General features: G+C 57.1%; 1 protein-coding gene across 2 annotated transcripts; it reads right to left on the bottom strand.

Moving 5' to 3' along the window:
- Positions 1-201: 201 nt before the first annotated feature.
- On the bottom strand, positions 202-17,818 carry PTPN7 (protein tyrosine phosphatase non-receptor type 7). Of its 2 annotated transcripts, XM_034767601.1 has the most exons (11): positions 17,676-17,818; positions 14,829-14,935; positions 13,168-13,402; positions 12,145-12,328; positions 11,352-11,436; positions 10,927-11,003; positions 6,031-6,168; positions 4,672-4,782; positions 3,078-3,235; positions 1,976-2,089; positions 202-869 (listed from the first exon to the last, which is right to left on the bottom strand). In XM_034767601.1, exons 3-11 carry the CDS (start codon positions 13,296-13,298, stop codon positions 776-778), a joined length of 1,092 nt encoding a protein of 363 aa, XP_034623492.1. In that variant the 5' UTR covers positions 13,299-13,402; positions 14,829-14,935; positions 17,676-17,818; the 3' UTR covers positions 202-775. The 2 variants fall into 2 exon arrangements, with proteins under 2 accessions (XP_034623492.1, XP_034623493.1); XM_034767602.1 differs by lacking the exon at positions 14,829-14,935 and having other exon boundaries at positions 17,676-17,815.
- Between the last annotated feature and the right edge of the window lie 835 nt (positions 17,819-18,653).

Below are 18,653 nucleotides of genomic sequence, written 5' to 3'. Positions count from 1 at the left end.
GGAGGCCAGGTGAGCCCAGTAATGCTCACTCCCACCCCCTCTGTCAGCAGGTCACCTACGTGACCAGCCACACACACTGAACAGTAAATAGTCGAAGTGAGCCATTAGCAACGACCCTGGCACTCAAATTTGTTCACATCAACTCTGCAAGCCGTTCCAAAGAGCGAAGTCACTCCTGTGAATCAACGTTTACTCACAAAGGATTGACAAACAGAATCAATGGTGCTATTTATTTGCAATGTAATGTAACCAGCTCCAGTCCGCACTTGATGTAACTGGTTGGAGGGTTCAAATGCAAACCATGCTCCAGCTCCTAGCATATATCCAGTTCCTTAGCACAGTTTGCTGGTCGAGTCGGGGCTAGAATGCCACAGGTTTAGAAAGCAAAAGCCCGTTTCCGTCAGTGAAAATGGCATCATGCTCATAGCAAATGGCACCAACAAAACCCCACCGGAATCCCTCTTTTTGTTCAAATCTGCCCACAAACCAACCTGTGCTAGCAATGCATCGCTGTGTGTTGGGACACTTCTAAGCAGCTCTAGTTAATTACCCCAATTACAAGATGCCAGGAGGTAATTAGCGTGATTCAGGGCGGGTTTGCCACGGCCATTCAAGGGTGCCACAGTTCCTCTCATGCTGCCAGGGTGGCATGATGTGAGCAGAAAGGAGCCAGGGCTAGCTGGAGCCCTTTCCTGGTAGCTCTACTGTCGGCTCAGGTGCTGGAGACTTCAGAGTGCCCCGGGGAAAGTCAGAGCCCAGCAGACGGCTGGGATTATTATGGGCCTGTCATCTCTGGGAGCTGCGAAGCATACACAGCCAGCGTGTGATGGAGGAATTGGTACTGTTCACTGGTCTGAATCATTCCACCTCTGGAAGAAGAAAAGATGGTCTGTGGTAAGGTTTAATTAAACTGCAGCCACCTGATCGATTAATTCCTTGGAGAACTCTCAGCTGCATTGGCATTCCAGCCCTGCCTGCTATTCCCAAATAACTACAGTGAAATGCAACCTCGCTGACCTGGAATTCTCTAAGCAGTATTGGGGATTTGGAAGCCTTAGCAGGTGGTTCCCAGCCCGGATTAAAGGACAGAGTCTGCTGATTTTCAATTGGTGCAAATGTGGAGTAACTCCACTGAAGTCAGGATCCCCCTGTTGTAACTGGGATCAGCATCTGGTCTACTCCAGATTCTTACTGGAACAAATAAATGCTGCTTCAGCATCTAAGTGTGGATAGCAGTGTTCAGACATGGGATTTGAATGCTCTGTTTGGCGGCCACATATGAAAAATAAACTCACAGCCTTGAAGCCTTGATACCTAGAACTGGACCATAAGGATAGGATCGGACCTTCCAGCATGTGGGGTCAGAATTCAAGCGAAATTCATTCAGGTGGTGGGGAGCTAGAGCAGACTGAGTCTCTGCTATCCCTGGATGCAATGTATCTCGGGAAAGCCGGCAAGGCATGTGGGGCCCTCCCAATGGACAAGCCCTGGAAGGATGGTGAAAAGGATTGCACTAGACCCTCCTGAAAGGGGATCCTCTGCGGTTTTGTGTAAATAAGTGAGCATCTCTTTGTAGAGTTCTAAAGCAGTCACTTGAGGACAACCTCACATCTTGAAGTCCCTAAGATCCATTGGCCCTGACTGTGGGAGCCAAATAGCTTATTGTCGGGCTTGTGGCAAGGGCTGCTCTGAGCTCTGTCTCACAGAGGCCATCCCACATGTAGAACACCAGGGTGGGCGGGGTGAAATGACAAGGATCTGCTGACGTGTTGGGGGCTGTGCTTTGGAGACAATTCCCTGTGCCTTGAGGATGATTCTATGGCTTGAGGCAGGTCAGATCCATTAGTGGAACATCCTGCTTAATGCAGGGTGGGCAGTTTGGATGAGATTTTCAGGTGCTCTGCGCTCACAGTTGGAGTCAGGTTTTCCATACGCCCCAGGTGGCCCGGGCCCCTTGCTGTCACTCTGCATGTACCTGTCTATGCGGAGCTGGCACACTATCCCCAGGATATCCACCTCTCCTTTGGCCTTCAGCTGTTGGCATCCAATCCTGGTAGCAATAAAGCAGCCCGTCCGACCAATCCCTGCACTGAATGGGACACAGAAGGCAGATCAAACTGAAGCTGGGTGGATGATACAGGACACTGGAAAGCTCCATGGACAGCGCACAAAGCCTTTTGTCTCCAGCTCCCTCCTGACCTGGGTCAGTCATGTCTGTGGATTGATCAGCTGCCTGAGGCTAGTTCCTTATGGTCCCTGCTTTTGTCCACATCACAACTGGGTCCCTTGTCTCCAGGATCAGCTATCTGTCTCGCTTAGGTTTATAGCCCCCTCATCACTGCAGTATTTGAGCCTCTCACAATCTCAGACACCTGGGAGGCAGGGCAGTGCTTTTACCCTCAAGGTACCAGTGGAGAACCAAGACACAGGGAGGCTCTGGCCCAGATTTCCACTGATGTCAATGGAAGTTAGGCCCTGAGCCAAAGTGACTGACCTAAGGTCACACTGGGAGTCTGTAGCAGAGCTGAGACTCAAACCTGGGTCTCCCAATTCCCAGGCCATCCTCCCACCCCAAGAGGCCAGCTGATGAATTGGTCATGGAGCCTGAAGGGCCAAAGGCTGACTAGGTCAGCGGGACACCTTCCACCAGCCCAGGATTCGCTTGTCAGTAACGTGGCAAGTCAGTGAGCAGGCGTGGAAGCTCTGTGGGGAGGTCACTTGCCTAGGGAGGGATTCATGGGGAAACCAGCAGGATAGCTCAGCCCCCGAAGTGTGTGCATGGCACTCAGCCCATTGCACGAGCCTCAATTCCCAGAGTCCTGCCGTGAAGCCAACCCGCTGCACCCAGGATGAAGGGAGCAGAAGAGACTCCCAACCAGCGTTCACACCCGCGGGTGCAGCGAGGAGAGCAATGGGAAAGAGGGCGGGTTCCTGCCACATGCTCCTCCTCTACAAGTGGCTCGGCTGAGTGGCCAAAGGTCCCCTCCCAACCTCTGCCAGCCCACCCCACTGTTCATTCAGGCGGAAGCAGACTCCACACTCCTCCTCCCACCCTGGGGTGCAGGGAAGGCTCTCACCTGCAGTGAACGACCACGGGCCCCGTGCTGGGTGCAGCCTGCAGGATCTGCTCCACCTCCGACACCAGGTGCAGCAGGGGCTTGGCTGACTCGGGGGCCTGCTGGTCGGGCCAGGAGGGGAAGAAGACGTGCTTCACTGAGCGACATTCACCTTCGAGCTTCCCAGCCATCGGAGTGAAAGAGAAACAAGAACATAGGAACATGGCCTGGCCAGGCTGGCTCAGACCCCAGGCCCATCCAGGCTAGTGTCCGGGCTCCGACAGTGGCCAGCAACAGCTGCTTCCGAGGAAGGTGCAAGAACCCCAGAGCAGGCAGACATGCGATAACCTGCTCCCATGAAGGTCTCCTCCTGATCTCTAATAGCTAGAGACCGGGTGAAGCCCTGGGCACCAGGCGTTCTCTCAGTTCCAATACTCTTTGTCTGCATTAACTCGCACACTGGATAGTCTCACTATCCGCGTAAATGTCCGATCCCTCTTTGACTACGTCCTTGATCTCAATGGCATGCGGATGGATACGGTGAGTACTGCCCTTCCAGTCCCAGAGGGCTCCTGTTCCCAAAGACAGGGACCCAGACACTGGGGCTAAGGCCAGCATGGTCTGACTATGCAGAGCCAGTGGGTCATCGCCAGCAATGCAGACAGGCAAGTCTTTCCTGAGGCTTCACCCGGCGGGATCCCCAGCCCTTGCTCCCCTCCTTCTGCCCTGACAGGCTATGCACTTGCCAAAGGAAATTCAACCCCAAAGTGTTATGGCCCAAACTCTCCTCTCCATTAAACCGGGGTAAATACACCAACTCCATTTGATTCAATGGCGAAACCCAGATTGCACCAGCGTCACTGAGAGCAGGGAGTGGTTAGGGGCTGGGGATCCAGAGCTCTCCCCTTAACTCTGGCCACTTGTGGGGAGAGGGCTGGTGGGCTGGGAATTAAGGCCAGAGAGGAGCTCTGATGGTGAACTCCTTCTCCAGACAGGGAGAGGAGAGCAGGGCCGGCGCTTCCACTAGACGACCCTAGGCAGTCCCCTAGGGCGGCAGGATTTGGGGGGCGGCATTTTGCCACCCTCAGTGGAAATTCAGTGGTGGGGGGTCCTTCCACTCTGGATCTTCGGTGGAAATTTGGCGGCGGATCCTTCACTCGCTCCGGGACCCGCCGCCGAAGTGCCCCGAAGACATGAAGCGGAAGGACCCCCGCCGCCGAAGACCCCAGGCCCCCTGAATGCTCAGAGGAGGAGCGCTGCTGCCTAGGGCGGCAAAAACCTTCGCGCCGCTCCTGGAGGAGAGACCCCTCCCTTCTGCAGGGATCAAAAGTCTCCCCATCCTTCCTGGGATGGATTCTTTTACCCATGTCACTGCTGCTCAATCCCACCCCCGCACTCCTCCATCATAGAATATCAGTTGGAAGGGACCTCAGGAGGTCATCTAGTCCCACCCCCTGCCCAAAGCAGGACTAATCCCCAGACAGATTTTTGCCCCAGATTCCTAAATGGCCCCCTCAAGGATTGAGCTCACAATCCTGGGTTTAGCAGGCCAATGCTCAAACCACTGAGCTATCCCTCCCCACTACTGTCCTGGGCTCGGGGGGCTCCAACTCACCTGGAGGGTGAGATCCCGGACTGTGTACTCTGCCTGCTCGCTCACCCCCTGAAGGCGGATGGTGAACGGGCCGTAGGTGGCTTCCTTTTCAGGCCAGTAATGGACGCATTTCTGGAAGTGGAAGGCAGGGATTCACTGTGAGGGAGCATCCAAGGGCACCCGCTCGGGGTCTGAGCGTGGCTGGCACAGTGGCTTACGGGGACAGCAGGGGGCAGTGCTGAGCGTGGGGATACATGATGAACAGGGACATATCGCCGTCCCTTCCCCCATCTTCCAGCCTCCTGCGTGTCCCTTCCTGCCCTCAACTTGGGCTCCCCCGACCTCGTAGGTACCAGGCCCAGCAGCAGCCTCTGTGCAGGGCCCCCTGCCTGGCTGTGCTCCCCACAGGCAGCCACGACTGTGCCATCCCACCTCCTGCCCAACGAAAGAAGCAGCAGGGTAGGCAGAGGACACCTGGAAATCAGCAGAAGCGGCTGGAGTGGGGTAGGGGCAGAAGCTGGTGAGACGGCGGGGTGGCATCCGGGCTGGTTCGGCTGGAACAGGGCCAAGGTGCTGGAATCAGCAGAACCAGCCAGGACCCGGGGCCAGCTGGGGCGAACAGGCCACTGTCCCCTAGTCGGCATTCATAGTGCCAGCTGCCTCTGACCGTGACTGTGCCGCCCACCCCATCCCTCGGGGCTGGCTAAGAGCTCTTCCCAGAGCCAGGCCCGGGAAGTGCTAGCGGCTCAGCTTGCTGCTAGCCTGCTCCCCTTCCCGCCAGCTGCCCTGAGCCTCCTTATCCCATTAGCTCATCAGCCAGCCAGCTTCCCAAAGAGCCCTTTGCCCAGAGCCCGCGTGACCAGGGTGCAGGGTAGGGTCGGTAAGTGCAGCTCAAACTGTACGGTCACAGGGTTCGAGTCCCCTCTCACTCACCCCAGTGTGAGTCAGGAGTAACCCCACTGGGCCCAATCCCCCCTCACTCCGGTGTAAATCAGGAGTAACCCCACTGGGCCCAATCCCCCCCCTCACTCTGGTGTAAATCAGGAGTAACCCTACTGGGCCCAATACCCCCTCACTCACCCAGGTGTAAATCAGGAGTGACCCACTGGGCCCAATTCCCCCTCACCCTGGTGTAAATCAGGAGTGACCCACTGGGGCCAAAGGGGTTATTCCAGTGTACAGTGAGAGGATAGTCGAGCCCCATGTTTGGAAAGCTCCAATTTCACAGCAGTTTTGATTCATCTTCATTCTGTGTACGGTCTCCTATGTCAGGGGTTAGTTGTAGCCCCCACTGCCACCAGCTCTGGGCGGTGGTTAAATGCCACCCGTCTCCCTTGGGTACCGTACAGCCAGCAGGGGCGAAGCCAGCCCGGACCGTACCTCTTTGCCTTCCTTGAGCTTGGTGATCATGACGATAAGCGGCACGCCCTCCTGCCACACCATCTGCCAGAAATCCACCACTGTGTTCAGCATGGGCCCCTGCGTGGCGATGTACTCTCGGGCGTGCCCTGCATAGCCCTAGGAGGGACAGAGGGGGAGAGAGGGCTAGGTAAGAGCTGCATTGGCAGGGACAACAGCCAGGAGTCTCTGGTCTCTCGGCCCATAAGTCACAGCGGGTTGTGGTGGATATGGAAGATTGGTAGTTTTGCTAATTATGCTAACTTAAGCTCTGTAGCAGCACCGTCCTAACCAGCCTCTGCACTGGAGCAGAGAGCTGGCAAAATCATAAGTCCATCAAATGCAACCCAAACAGCTTGCAATGCAGGTGTCTGCATGGAGCATGCAAAGTCCAATGGATTGAGAGAATAAGCAACGAGGAGGCCCTCGAATGAGCACAGCTACCTACAACAGTGTAAGTAGTAAGGCAAAGAGAGGGACATATTTGGGGTGTCTTTTAAGAATGCCCGATATTAGGCTTGGGCACCCAGGGCAAGAGACGGAGGGGCCCAGCACACTCTGTAGCATGACAATGACTGAAGCTGCATTATTACATATAAAAGCATCTCGCGGCCCGCCAGGGGCTTATCCTGAACAAGCCATGAACCAAGTCTGGGAACCCCTGCTCTAAGGCCTGGTCTACACTTAAAAGTTAGTTCAACATAGCTATGGTGCTCAGGGGTGTGAAACATTACATTTCTGAGCTCCAGAGTTAAGCTGACCTAACCCCAGGTGTAGACACAGCTGGTGTTGACAGATGAATTCTTCCAACAACCTAGCTACTGCTGCTCGGGGAGGTGGATTACCTACATCAATGGAAAAACCTTTCTATGACTGTAGGAAGTGTGCTACATTACGATGCTACAGAGGCACAGCTGCGGCCCTGTTGTTGTGCTGGTGGAGCCATAGTGTAGACATGGCCTAACTATTAGGGACCATGAAGAGACCTAATGCAGAGGGGATGCAGATTATCCCACATCTGTTACTACAGGGTTCTTACACCTACCTATCTCCTAGAACTGGAAGGGACCCTGAAAGGTCATCGAGTCCGCCACCTGCCTTCACTAGCAGGACAAAGTACTGATTTTGCCCCAGATTTTACCTCTGAAGCATCTGGTGCTGGCCACTATCTGAGACAGATTACTGGACTAGCTGGACCTTGGCTCTGATCTAGTCTGGCTATTCCTATGTTCTTATCACATGAAGATAATATTTTTTACCCAGGTGGGTGGTGCAGTAATTGATTAACATTTGTCATTTGATTAGCTCTTTCAAGAAGAAAAATCCAGTGTTGTCAACTCTCACAATTTTATCACGAGTCTCATAATATTCAATGTCTTTTCTCCAGCTCCTGGAGTCATCAAAATCTCAGTTTTAATTTGTTTAAAAAGTAGTAGTAAATTTCCAGCCCTCATGATTATGTGGGAAATCCAGAAAATATGACCCAAGTGTAACCTAAACACTCAAACCAGACAGCAAACCACACTTTTTTAAAAAATCTCATGGTTTTTAAGCCAATAACTATTTTTTGGGCCCCATTGTTTCTGAATGCATGAGGCTGGCAGTGCTGAGAGCCTTATTCAAGTGCTAGGTGTTATTACTGCAGAATGCTAAATTGCCAGGGGCTGTTCTGTCAGAGAAGTGTAGAGAATTCGTCTTTTAGGGGACAGAGGTTGGCAGCTCACAGGAGACACACAGCAAAGGTCTCCGGGGTCTGGCCAAGGTGAGTTCTTATCCCCACCAGCTACTCACTGCAGAAAGTTTTCACAGTGAAACCTTATCTGGAAATAGGCTCATTTCCATGTGGGGGTTGATGTGTCATCAAATGTGTTGGAGAGATCTTTACAATAGATCATGCCCTGCCAGGTATTCAAATATGACACAAATTAGCCAGTTCCCTGCTGTGTTACAGCTATTTTTATATAGTGGCACAAGCTGAAACTATGTACAGTGGGTTTTGTGAAACACTGAAATCAGATATGGAAATGTGTGTGTGTGTGTCCATTTGTGTGTGTGCACAAGGGCAGAATCCAGATATCGAAATATGTGTAAGTGTGCAAGGGGAGGGTATGCACAAGGGCAGTGTGTGTGTGTGTGTGTGTGTGCGCGCACCGTGTATGGGTAGGGCAGTGATCTCACACTTGGATGGCATGACCGCTGTGTACCTGTGACGTGATGCATTTTCACACGGCAATGCAGTGTTACACTGGGTCCAGGCCTGACTGTTGGACTGCCCCATCAAACGCCCCTTGAGACCTTAACCGTCTGCTGCCTGTGTTCAGACAGCTGCATAAATGAGGCTTGTAACCTTACAAGAGACTCAGGTTTGGTGCCTGTGGCCTAGCCACAAGACTGGGAGTCAGGAGTCCTCTAAGCTAAGCTCGACTCTGGCACTGACGTACTCTATGACCCTTGGGCAAGTGACCTAACTGTTCTGTGCCTCAGTTTACCCATCCGGCCCACATGGGTGATGACACTGATTTAGTATTTGTGAAGCTCTGGAAAGAGAAGACCTGCTAAGTGTTATTATTCCAATCCCTCTCTCACTCGGTACCAAATCCATTCAGATTCACCCAGGAAATGGGTTCCTGAAGCTCCCTGTGCAGGGTTGGGAATGCTGTGAACTGAACATGCACCTTGTTGAGGTGCTAATTAAACCCTTGCCCTGCTTTCTCTTGGCCCCCCAAGTTAACTGATCCTGGTGTGTTTCAGTGGGGATCACAAACTGACCCTTACTCCCCCCCTGCAAGTCCCTGTTCCGCTGTTCGTTGCTTTTGAATGTTGGCTCCTATGGAAAATGTTTCACAACCCTGTAAATGCTGGGTGAGTGGAGGGTGCAATACTTCCTCTGGCCACAAGAGGGCACCACCACCAAATCAGTCTAAAATCGCACTGCACAGAGGGTGTTTCTGCATTAGTGTTTCCTCCTGTAAAGTTCTGACGCATTTTTCCCCATTTATGTTCCCCAAGGTACAATAATGCGCTGTGTGTCTGTTGGGTAGGAGACTCCATCTGCTGAACCTCCCTTTGGGAGCAGAGTTCTAGAGAGAGACATTGCTCCCAGCCAGCAAACACACCTCCCTGCTTCCCGGATCCCACTGCTGACACCACTTGGCATTGGCTGAGCTGGTAGTTCTGGGGACCTAATCCCTGGGAAGTGGGTGGAGACCCATCAACTCATGTCACTCAGGCCAATGAGCACATCATCACTGCCTAGCTGGGCTGGATCAAACAGGTGAAATAAAAGAATTCCTACTTGACACCCACTTCTCTGAGTCCTCCCCCCCACACCCAATGGAAATTCCCCACCTCATTCCTGGAGCACGTCAGACCAAGGGGTCACCACCTCAAAAGGGCTGGGATTCCCCCATTAATAATAATACACAGCTCTTCTCTAGCACTTATTATCAGTAAATCTCAAATCACTTTACAAAGGAGGTCAGTAGCGTGATCTCCATTTTACAAATGGGGAAACTGAGGCACAGAGCAAGAGGAAGGTTAGCTTCACAAAGGTGCATTGCAATGCCTTAACGTCTAGGTGCCTGCTGCCCAGGGGAAGTCTCAGCCCCGAGCCAGGTGCCCAGGCCAGCCCTTTCCTGCAACCCCCACCCAACCACAAAGAGAGAGCCTCCCTCCACCCCACTGTAGGTAAGAGCCTGGTAGATGGGGCCCTCACCTGGGATGTGGGAGAGCTGGGCTGGGCAGGAGCCCCGCTGGCAAGCTAGGCAAGGGAATGCCTCGCTTGAGAGTCCTGTCTCAGTGCTCTGAGCTGCTCGGCAGCATCAGGACAGAGCCATGCCTGCATGCACCACCTGGCGGAAGCAGGTGCCTACAAGGTTAGGCAGCAGCAGCACCTGAATGTTGGACTTAGGTGCCTAAATCCCTTTGTGAACCTAACCCAAAGTGACCAGCCCCAGCAGCACAGCCTGGAATAGAATCCAGGGTCTCCTGAGGGCCAGTCTAGTGCTCTAACCACTAGATCACGCTACCTCTGCTGCAAGCCAGAGTGGGGAAACAGTGTCTGGCTAAATCCGTGTGCCTTGTAGACTCGGGGCAGCTGACAGCTCAGTGTCATAGTGTCCCCAAGGGATGGGGGCGGGGCCCCGTTCACTCCCCCCGGGATCCCTGTCATCTAAAAATCATGAGTTAGGTGCCCCACCCCATGAGACTGGCTTGCAAAGGAAAACAGCAAGCGCCAGGCAGGTTCTTTGGCTCCTCTCCAGGGTTAGCAGCCTCTAGGGTCGCCTTTTCTAGCTCTGCTCTGCAGCCACAGAGGCTAGGAAGGGTTTTTAAGTGAACACTGAGATTGCCACACAATCCCAGGCTCCCGGGAGCTGGGGCTTCCCGACGCCCCAAACATCGCGAGAGTTGGCAGCTCTGCAGGCAGACTCTGGCTGGCTGCCTGTAGCCGTCTGGAGGCCGTGCAGATGGCTCAGGGTCCGATGCAAGGAGCATGCGTGATCCCACGGGCCGCGTGGCACTGGCCTGAGTGATCTACAGCAAAGGGCCCTGTGCATAGGCTTGCAGCAGGGATTGGGGTGAGCCAGCCGGGGCACGACACTGGAAGGAATGGGAGTGAAATGGCTGCAGCTCTAGCCCCAGGTCTGCCGCTGTGTGACTGTGGATGCAAAGCACCCAGCAGAGATTTCACTGCCAGCAGCCAGCACCCCCTGGCACACAGGTCTAAACTGACACGTCCTGCCCGCTTAAATGCTCGGCCAGGTCTCCTCGCCCAGCCCTGCAGATCAGATCAGCTGGGTTCCCAGGCCCAGGGCTGTGGGCATGTGGAGAGCTCCAGCTCCTGTGGCTCTGCGGGTCTCAGGATGGGCAGACACTCACCTGGATGTAGTTGGCATTGATGTAGTCCTGCTCCTCCTGGCTGCCGGCTTTCCTGAGGCAGACGCGACTGTGAGGATCTAGGAGACGGAGACAAGATTAGCCCCGGAGCAGTGGAGCCCGCAAGGCAGGACCGACCTCGGCCCGGCCTCCACTCCCTTGCAAACACACTCAGTCCCAGGCCCTCACGCCAAGGGGCAAAATCCATTGAGGAACCCGCACGTATGCACAGAGCTCAGTGACCATGGGCTGAACATTGCTCACCGGGCGTCTAGGAGAAACGGGGCAGCTGGGCTGAAACCCAGGGGATGCTCGTTAGGGTGCACCCCTCACTGTCCCAGGACACACGCTCCCAAGCAGAACCTTCTCCAGATGCCCCCAGGCCCTAGCTTACCCCCACACACACAGCAGGAGGGAGTGGCACGTACTCGGGAGGATGGTTTTGTATCTGTCCTTGGAGGCCCGTCCGGGGATGTCCAGCTCCTCCGGGTTGACAAAGTTGGGGGGGATTTTCTGCGAAGGAGAAGGAGATGGCTGCTGAAATCCCTTCGCCACCGCTCTGGCTGGGCCAGGCTCAGAGAGACGCCTGCTGCCCCCCAGGACTCTGCCAGCGCGACTGGGTTCTGGCGGGACCCATTTTCCGGCCCCTCCTGACACGTTTGTGAGAAGGGCTTGTTGGCAGCATTTGTTCCTGACCAGGTTACGGAAGGGCCCTTCCTAGCCAATGCCCGGGGCACCTGAGCATAAGCCTTGGGCACCATGCCTGCTCCCACTGCCCCAGGGATGGAGACCCCCGGCACAACCCGCCTGGAATGGGCAGGTAATGAGAGCAGAGACAAACATCCCAGGGGGCAGAGAACACTTCCTGCACATACTAATGATCCAGATTCCCAGCTGAGGAGAGCTGCGCCCCACCAGCACCGGGCCTGCTTCCCCTGTGCGGTCGGATAGCAGCTCTGCCAGCATAGCCCACTCTGCGAGGGCCGTGCCCCGGAGAACCCCCAGCTCAGTCCCCTAGATTGTTCTGCAGAGGGGGGGATGCCCAGTCAGTCCCGGCCACGGATTGGGTAGAGCTAGTGCCCTCCCCTGTGAGGTACTGAACACCAGGCTGACGGGTGTGCCCTCGGGAAGGCTGGTGGGAGGGGAGCGGCCTGACTGTGGGCAAGGGGGCACCCTGATGAGACTGGGAGGGGTGGGCGAAAGGCAGAGCCAGCGTCTCACCGAGAACTCCTCCTGAAGCTGTGCCAGATTCCTGGCTCGCTGCTGCAGCTCCACACCAGTCAGGACGTGGCTGGATGTCCTGAGGAACCGCAGCGTGATGTCCCGGGGGGTGCAGACTGAGCGGATCGGCTCCACACTCGCCAGCGAGCTCATGTCCAGCACCAGAGACACATTGGAGCCTCTCCTGCAAGGCAGAGCGGCTTGTTGAGATGAAGCTGTGCGCTCCCCCTTTCCCCCCTGCCTGGCCCCCAGGCAGAGTCAATAGGGATGAGAGTGCAAGTCTGGGCAGGCATAGCTCTGCAGAGGACACTGTGCCGGGTGGGTCTGTGGGGCTCTAATGGCAGGATGCCATGGGGGCAGAGCAGGGTCTCTGAGGATATGTGAGGGGAGGTGCTGCCCAGGCTCTGGGGTGGGGGGGGGGGCAAGAAGAGCACTTTACCGCCATCTTGGACCCACATGTGACTCTCCAAGGCCCTGGATTAGGGTCAGGCAATTCACCTGCAAACCCAGCCTGGAGCAGCCCCAGCCCGACTGGCCCCCAGCAGCTCCTGCTCCACGCCCTGCAGCCCCCTAGCAGCTGACTGGGCATCCAGCGCACATAAGACCCAGGCTGCTGTTGCTTTGGGTATAAAATGGGCCCAATGAGCGTTCTCAAACCATGGCCACGCAGGAGCTGTGGTGGGTGCAGACGGCAGTTCCCCACCCCTCCTGCAGGCTGGCACCAGCTCCCCGCAGCCCTGGGGCTTGGGCGTTGGATCCCCAAGGATGCAACTTCTCTCCCCATGCTGAGCCCAGCTGGGACGCATTCGCTGGGGGTCCCTAGGCCTGACTGGGGACTTAATCCAGGGCCTGTCTCCCTCGGGGGCTGGCTGGAAGCTCAGAGCAGCAAGCGGCCTAGAGCCTGCTGTCTCCTCTCTCCGACGCTGCCTGCTGACGCTCTGCCAAGGCGGCTCAGTGCACTGCTCAGAGCCCTCTACCCCGGACGTGGCCTGTAAGGCCCATCGGTGCCTGGCTGCTGCTCACCTCTCCTGCAGCCGCACATGTTTCTTAGCAGAGGGACCGGGCGTGCCGACCTTGTCCATCGCTGCCCGGGCTGCCCGGCCTGGCAGACTGGCGCTATGAACTCCAGAGCATGCCGAGCAGTCCTGGACCATGCTGTGTCAGCAGCGGAGCCCTCACACTGAGGCACAGAGGGTGCAAACGGGTCCCAGCGGGCCAAGGCTCAGAGAGGATCAATGAGCCATCGGGAGAAAGGCGTCTGGAAAACACAAAACACCCGCTCAGCTGCCAGCAGGGGCGCAGCAAGGCCCACTGCTCCTCTCTGAGGCTGGCCAGCGCAACCTGGATAGCCAGCGGGCAAGTGGCCCAGCGTCGGCCCAGTCAACAGAGCAGAGCATCTCAGCCCACAGCACTCCTGGCAATCAGGCCTATGAGGTGGAGCTGGACTCCCAGGAACGGGCCCCAAACTCAGGTGAAAACTCTGGCCTAGGTCCTTTGGCTGGTTCCTGCTAGCAGGGCCGGCTTTAGGCACCGCGGGGCCCGATTCGAAGGAGCTGCCGCCGAAGTCCCACCGCTGTCTTCGGCGGCAGCTCAATCGCTGCCACGGAGGAAGGACCCCCCGCTGAAATGCCGCCAAAGACAGCGGCAATGATTGAGCTGACGACGACGACAGTGCCGGGACTTCAGCGGCAGCTTAATCGGCTGCCGGTGCCTTTGGCGGCACTTCGGCGGAGGGACCTTCCTCAGCGGCAGCAATTGAGCTGCCACCGAAGACAGTGGCGGGACTTCGGCGGCAGCTCCTTTGGGACGTTGCGGGGGCCTCTTAGGGGCATGGGGCCCGATTCTGGGGAATCGGCTGAATCGCCCTAAAGCCATCCCTGCCTGCTAGGGCAGATCTGTAACTCCCAGAGCGTGAGGGGGTGGACATGGTGCCGGCACAGCTCAGCTGCAGCCTCTGACCTGGGGGGCACGGTGCCGGTGCCGGCATGGCCCCGCTGCAGCCGCTGCCCCAGGTGTCCCGGCTTCTGCAAGGCGCCACAGCAGCCTTTCCACCCCGATGCTCCCGATGCCGCTTATGGTTGCCCCTCCTGGCAGAACCATGCGTCATTCCTGCCTCTACACCACCCCCAAACCCTGCCACAGAGCTAGCCAGAGAGTGACGCTCCTTGCTGCCCTACGCCTTCACCCCCAAGTGCCCCACGGCACGGGCTGCCGTATCCCTTCGCAGACCCCTGCCCCTTCCCACGGCCAGGCCTTCCCTCCTCCCTCTGCAGTCACTTACGGCTTGGGCTAGTCCCACGCTCCCCGCTCAGCCTCTGGCAATGATTTGTTTGCCCCTTTGTGTCACTTGCCTAGTGACCTCCCTCTCCACCCCCACCGGGCCAGCTCCTCCACTGGGGTAAGTCGCTGTCGCTCCGGCCAGGCCAACAGAGCTGAACGAGTGACCCCAGCTGGGGATCGGGGCCCATCGGCTCCGGGCTCTCTGTGGAGCTGCAGGAGGGACAACGCGAGCGGGAGCCAGGGGCAGTGCCAGCTTCCCTGCCCTCTGCCATCAGGAGGGAGGGGAAGGAGAAGGGTACAGGGGGTGGAATGGACCAGGGTAGGGGGAAGAAGGGTAAAGACAATGGGGAGGAATACGGCTGTAAGCAAGCAGCGGGAGCAACCGTTCCCTGGCACTCTGCTACCTGAGCAATGGGCAGGGCTGGCGCTGCTTCTCTGCCCCAGGCAGCACAGCCCTATGGGCCAGGCTCTCCAGTGCCACGGGGATCCATCCTCTGCTGACACGGGAGCTCTGAGGAGAGAGGGCACCGGCTCAGAGAGATTCCCCACCCCCTCCACACCACTGCCCCCGCACCAACCGTTGGAGGAAGCTGGCTTAACCATGCAGTTGAGCAAGACGGCATGCCGCCAAGGCTGATTGGCTGGGGCAGCGAGGCGCAACTGGCAAGGCTGCCGGCAGCAGAGGGTCCAGCCTTGGAGAGCACGGGCTCACCCCAGCTGCCCAGCTTCTGGGAGGGTTGAGACTTGGGGGGCTGGCACCAGAGGGCGAACGCAGGGAAAGCGGGCAGGGAGTGGGGATGTGAGACAGCGGGCCAGCAGGCGGGAAAGGGCCAAGGAGATGGGTCCTCCCCTGCTTCCTTGCCTTGGTGCATGGGAAATTGCACCGCTTTAACTCAGGCCTGCTCTGCACCCAGGTTTTAGCCATGTCGATTAGGGGAGGGATTTGTTAGCTACACCGATAGCACCAGACACCATTACATTGGGATAAAGGCGCCTTATTCCCCTTCTTGTACGGAATAAGCGATCCCGGTGTAAACCCCTTTACACCAGGACAAACCCCTTTGTACCAGCACAGCTGCCCCCGCCCTTTCATTAAACTGGGAGAGCGACAGCAGGATGTTTGTGTGTGTGGACAAGGTCACCGATTGGCTTTTAAACCAAGACACTTCAGTTGATGCAACCCCCTGCGTGGGCTCCAATTTCAGTTTAAAAGCAGCTTGTTTGGGTTTAGATTAAACCTGCTTGCAGCTGACCTAAGCTAGACTGAAATCAGCCTACTGGAAACCCCACATCTGAGCATCTGTGCAGCCTTTGACGCCGGTTTCACTATTGTCTCTAAAGCCACACCTATAATTAAGCAAAAACAACGAGGAGTCCTTGTGGCACCTTAGAGACTAACAAATTTATTTGGGCATAAGCTTATTCTCTAAGGTGCCACAAGGACTCCTCATTGTTTTTGCTACCACTCTGATACCTATAATTAAGGTGTCAGTAGAGTAACTTCTATGGCCCCAAAAGAGACACTCCAGACTTCCTCTAAGGGGAGTGAGAGGGGAAACTTGCATGAAATCAGAGTGATGTTCTCCTGTGGACAACCTTCCTTCTTTCCACCATTTTGATGGAGAGAATCAAGCGGGCTCTGGCGCGCGCTCTCGGGCCCTGGCTAAGGGAAAGCTGCAGCAGCTGAACTTAAATCAGGTTTTAGGCCGGTTTTGTTAGAACGGTGCGCTAGGCTGTGTGGACAGGCTTATTCCACATTAACTAGGCTTAGGTCAACGGAGGTTCCTCCGAGTGCAAAGAGGTTGAAACCAAACTGCAAGCCGCTGCTTTTAGCCTGAAATCTGAGCGTCCACACAGGGATTAAACCTTAAACTAACCTGGTTGGAGAGAGCCCTAAGCTAGCCTGGTGCAGCTTTCCTGTGCAGACAAGGACGTGTCGCTCTGCTACAGTCTGCTGGGTTCAGGGACTAGCCAGCCCCAGGCTGGGGCCTGCCTATCAACCTCACATGATCCGAAATACCGAGGAGCCAGCAATGGGGAATTGTGAGGGAGAGAGGTGGAGTCTGGAACAGAGATTGAGGGGCTAGGATGGGAGGTGGGGGGGTCTATATTTCTCCTTCTCCATCCAATTCCCATGGGTCCTGCAGCACCTCCTGGCTCTCACAGGGGGTGTCCAGAAGCCCTACTCATCTGGGCCTGGGCACAGCCTCGTCATGGGCTCAGATCCTCCTTTGGAACCAGTCCCAGTTTCAGCATAACTAGAAAGCTAGTCTAGATCTGCCCCACGATCCCCAAGCCCAGGCCTCACTATTAGCCTCTCCCCCGGGCACTCCGCTCTTGGCATTAAAGATGAAGTCAAGACCAGGCTGGCGGGGCTAGGCCTTGGGACCTCCCCACAGCAAGGGGGCCTAGAGGGCAGGACAGCCCAGAGGGATGGGGTTTGAGCAGGCTGTGTCCAAAAGTGTGGGGATGAGGCACTGCACACGGGCAGCTGGGGACGATGGGCCAAGCCGAATCCAGATCCTAACAGTGCCCAGGGCTCATGGGGCTATGGCTGGGACACATCTGTTGTGGAGGGGGCCAGGGTCACTGTACCACTTCCCTGTGGCTCACCATGCTGTGGAGGAATGTGGCACCCAGCTTGCCAGGTTTATATCCGGCTCCATGCCAGGGGGTCCGTGCCTGGCTGACTGGCCCCAGGGAGACGGGAGGAGTTTCCCTGGAAACTCCACCGTCCCTGCGTGACAGGCCTGAGGTGCACCTGTTTGGGCTAAGGGAGGGAGGGGCTGAGTTCTGGCCTTCCCCGCTCCTCCCGCCAAGGCCTGTGTGGGGAACCCCACTGGCAGGCCGGGGCAGGTGTCCCCAGAAGAGTCCAGCCTTGGAGTGTGATCACTGGGTAAAGGGCACCAGCCTTCTAATGCTAATGCAGGCCCTCGGCCATCTCCAGACACACCTAGTTAGGAGCACCCGGCCGGTGCCACACACGGTGAACCTGGGCGCCATGTCGGGACAGGCCCCACCATAGCCTCTGCCTGGCGCTGCAGTCCAGGTCCTAATCCTGTGCCCATCCCCATGGTATCTGTGCTGCTCTCTCCTCAGGAAGCCATCAAGGCACAGACCCGCCCTGCACATCGTCTCTGCCCACAGCTGCAGCCCAGAGGTGCCCGGGACCTGCTGCCCACCCGTCCCCAGCTCGGGGCCCTGGCTGCCCCATCGCTGCAGGCTAGTTCAGGATCGCGCCGGGTGCTTACCTGGGGCCCTGAGCGGGCCGGCCCCGCGGCTCCTCAGCGCTAGGGCTGCGCGTGGTGCATGAGTGGGTCAGGCGCCAGGGTTTGAAAGTGTTCAGGAAACTGCTTATCAAGGAGACTCTGTTGCCTCTGCTGCTTCCTCTCCCCGCTTCTCCCCCCACCCTGCCTGCCGCCCACGCACATACCGGCCACACGCTCCGCAGCTCCGCTCCATCCGGCCTGTGCTAGGCAGGCACACTCCCACCCCTCCCTGGTGAGCTGCCCACGGGGCTCAGGTGGGGCCAGGCCCTGCCCGCCCCTCTGCTGCCCCTGCGGAGCAGGGGTCTGCCTGCCAGGGCAGGACATGCTGCCAGAGCGCAGGGGGCAGCGGGGCTGGCCCTGGGGCTGGCCCATGGGGGGCTGTCGTCCTGCCCAGAATGAGGGTGTTCCAGCACATGGCCGCCCCAACAGACTCGCTGCAGCTGAGGCCGACCTAGGCAACAGAACAAACAGGCAGGGATCCCCAAGGGGGCATGAGGCGGGGGCTGGGGCGGGTAGGGCATGGGTTAAGCAGAAAGAGACTTTGGGTCTAGAGAAGCTTCCTGCTCCCCATGCTGTGGTACTGCCCCCTCCCCGGTGGGTGGGAGAGGGGTTCACCTGGCCCATACCTACCTGCTGCACAATGACCTGTCTGGCCCTACACAACCCCCCACTGTGCCCCAGAGTCCCCGCAGGGCTGTTTCCAGCTACCACTCCCCGGCCTGGTCTGCATGGGATCCCTCTTCCCCATCTGCCTCTGCCTCGACTGCCGCTGAGTTCTGCTCATGGCCTCAGTCCGGGGGAGGAGGGGGGAACGTGCTGTGCCCCCGCTTCAGACACTGCTCTCCTCCTGCCCCAGGGAGAGTCCGCAGCCAGCGAGGGTCTTTGCATTCCCTGAGGAGGATTCCCGAATGCACAGCTCCATCAGTGCTCGGATCTGGAGTGAGGAGATTGCTTGAGCCC

This window comes from Trachemys scripta, chromosome 4 (genome assembly GCF_013100865.1).
Source record: "Trachemys scripta elegans isolate TJP31775 chromosome 4, CAS_Tse_1.0, whole genome shotgun sequence".
NCBI lineage: Eukaryota > Metazoa > Chordata > Testudines > Emydidae > Trachemys > Trachemys scripta.
This window is presented reverse-complemented; position numbering and strand designations above follow the sequence as displayed.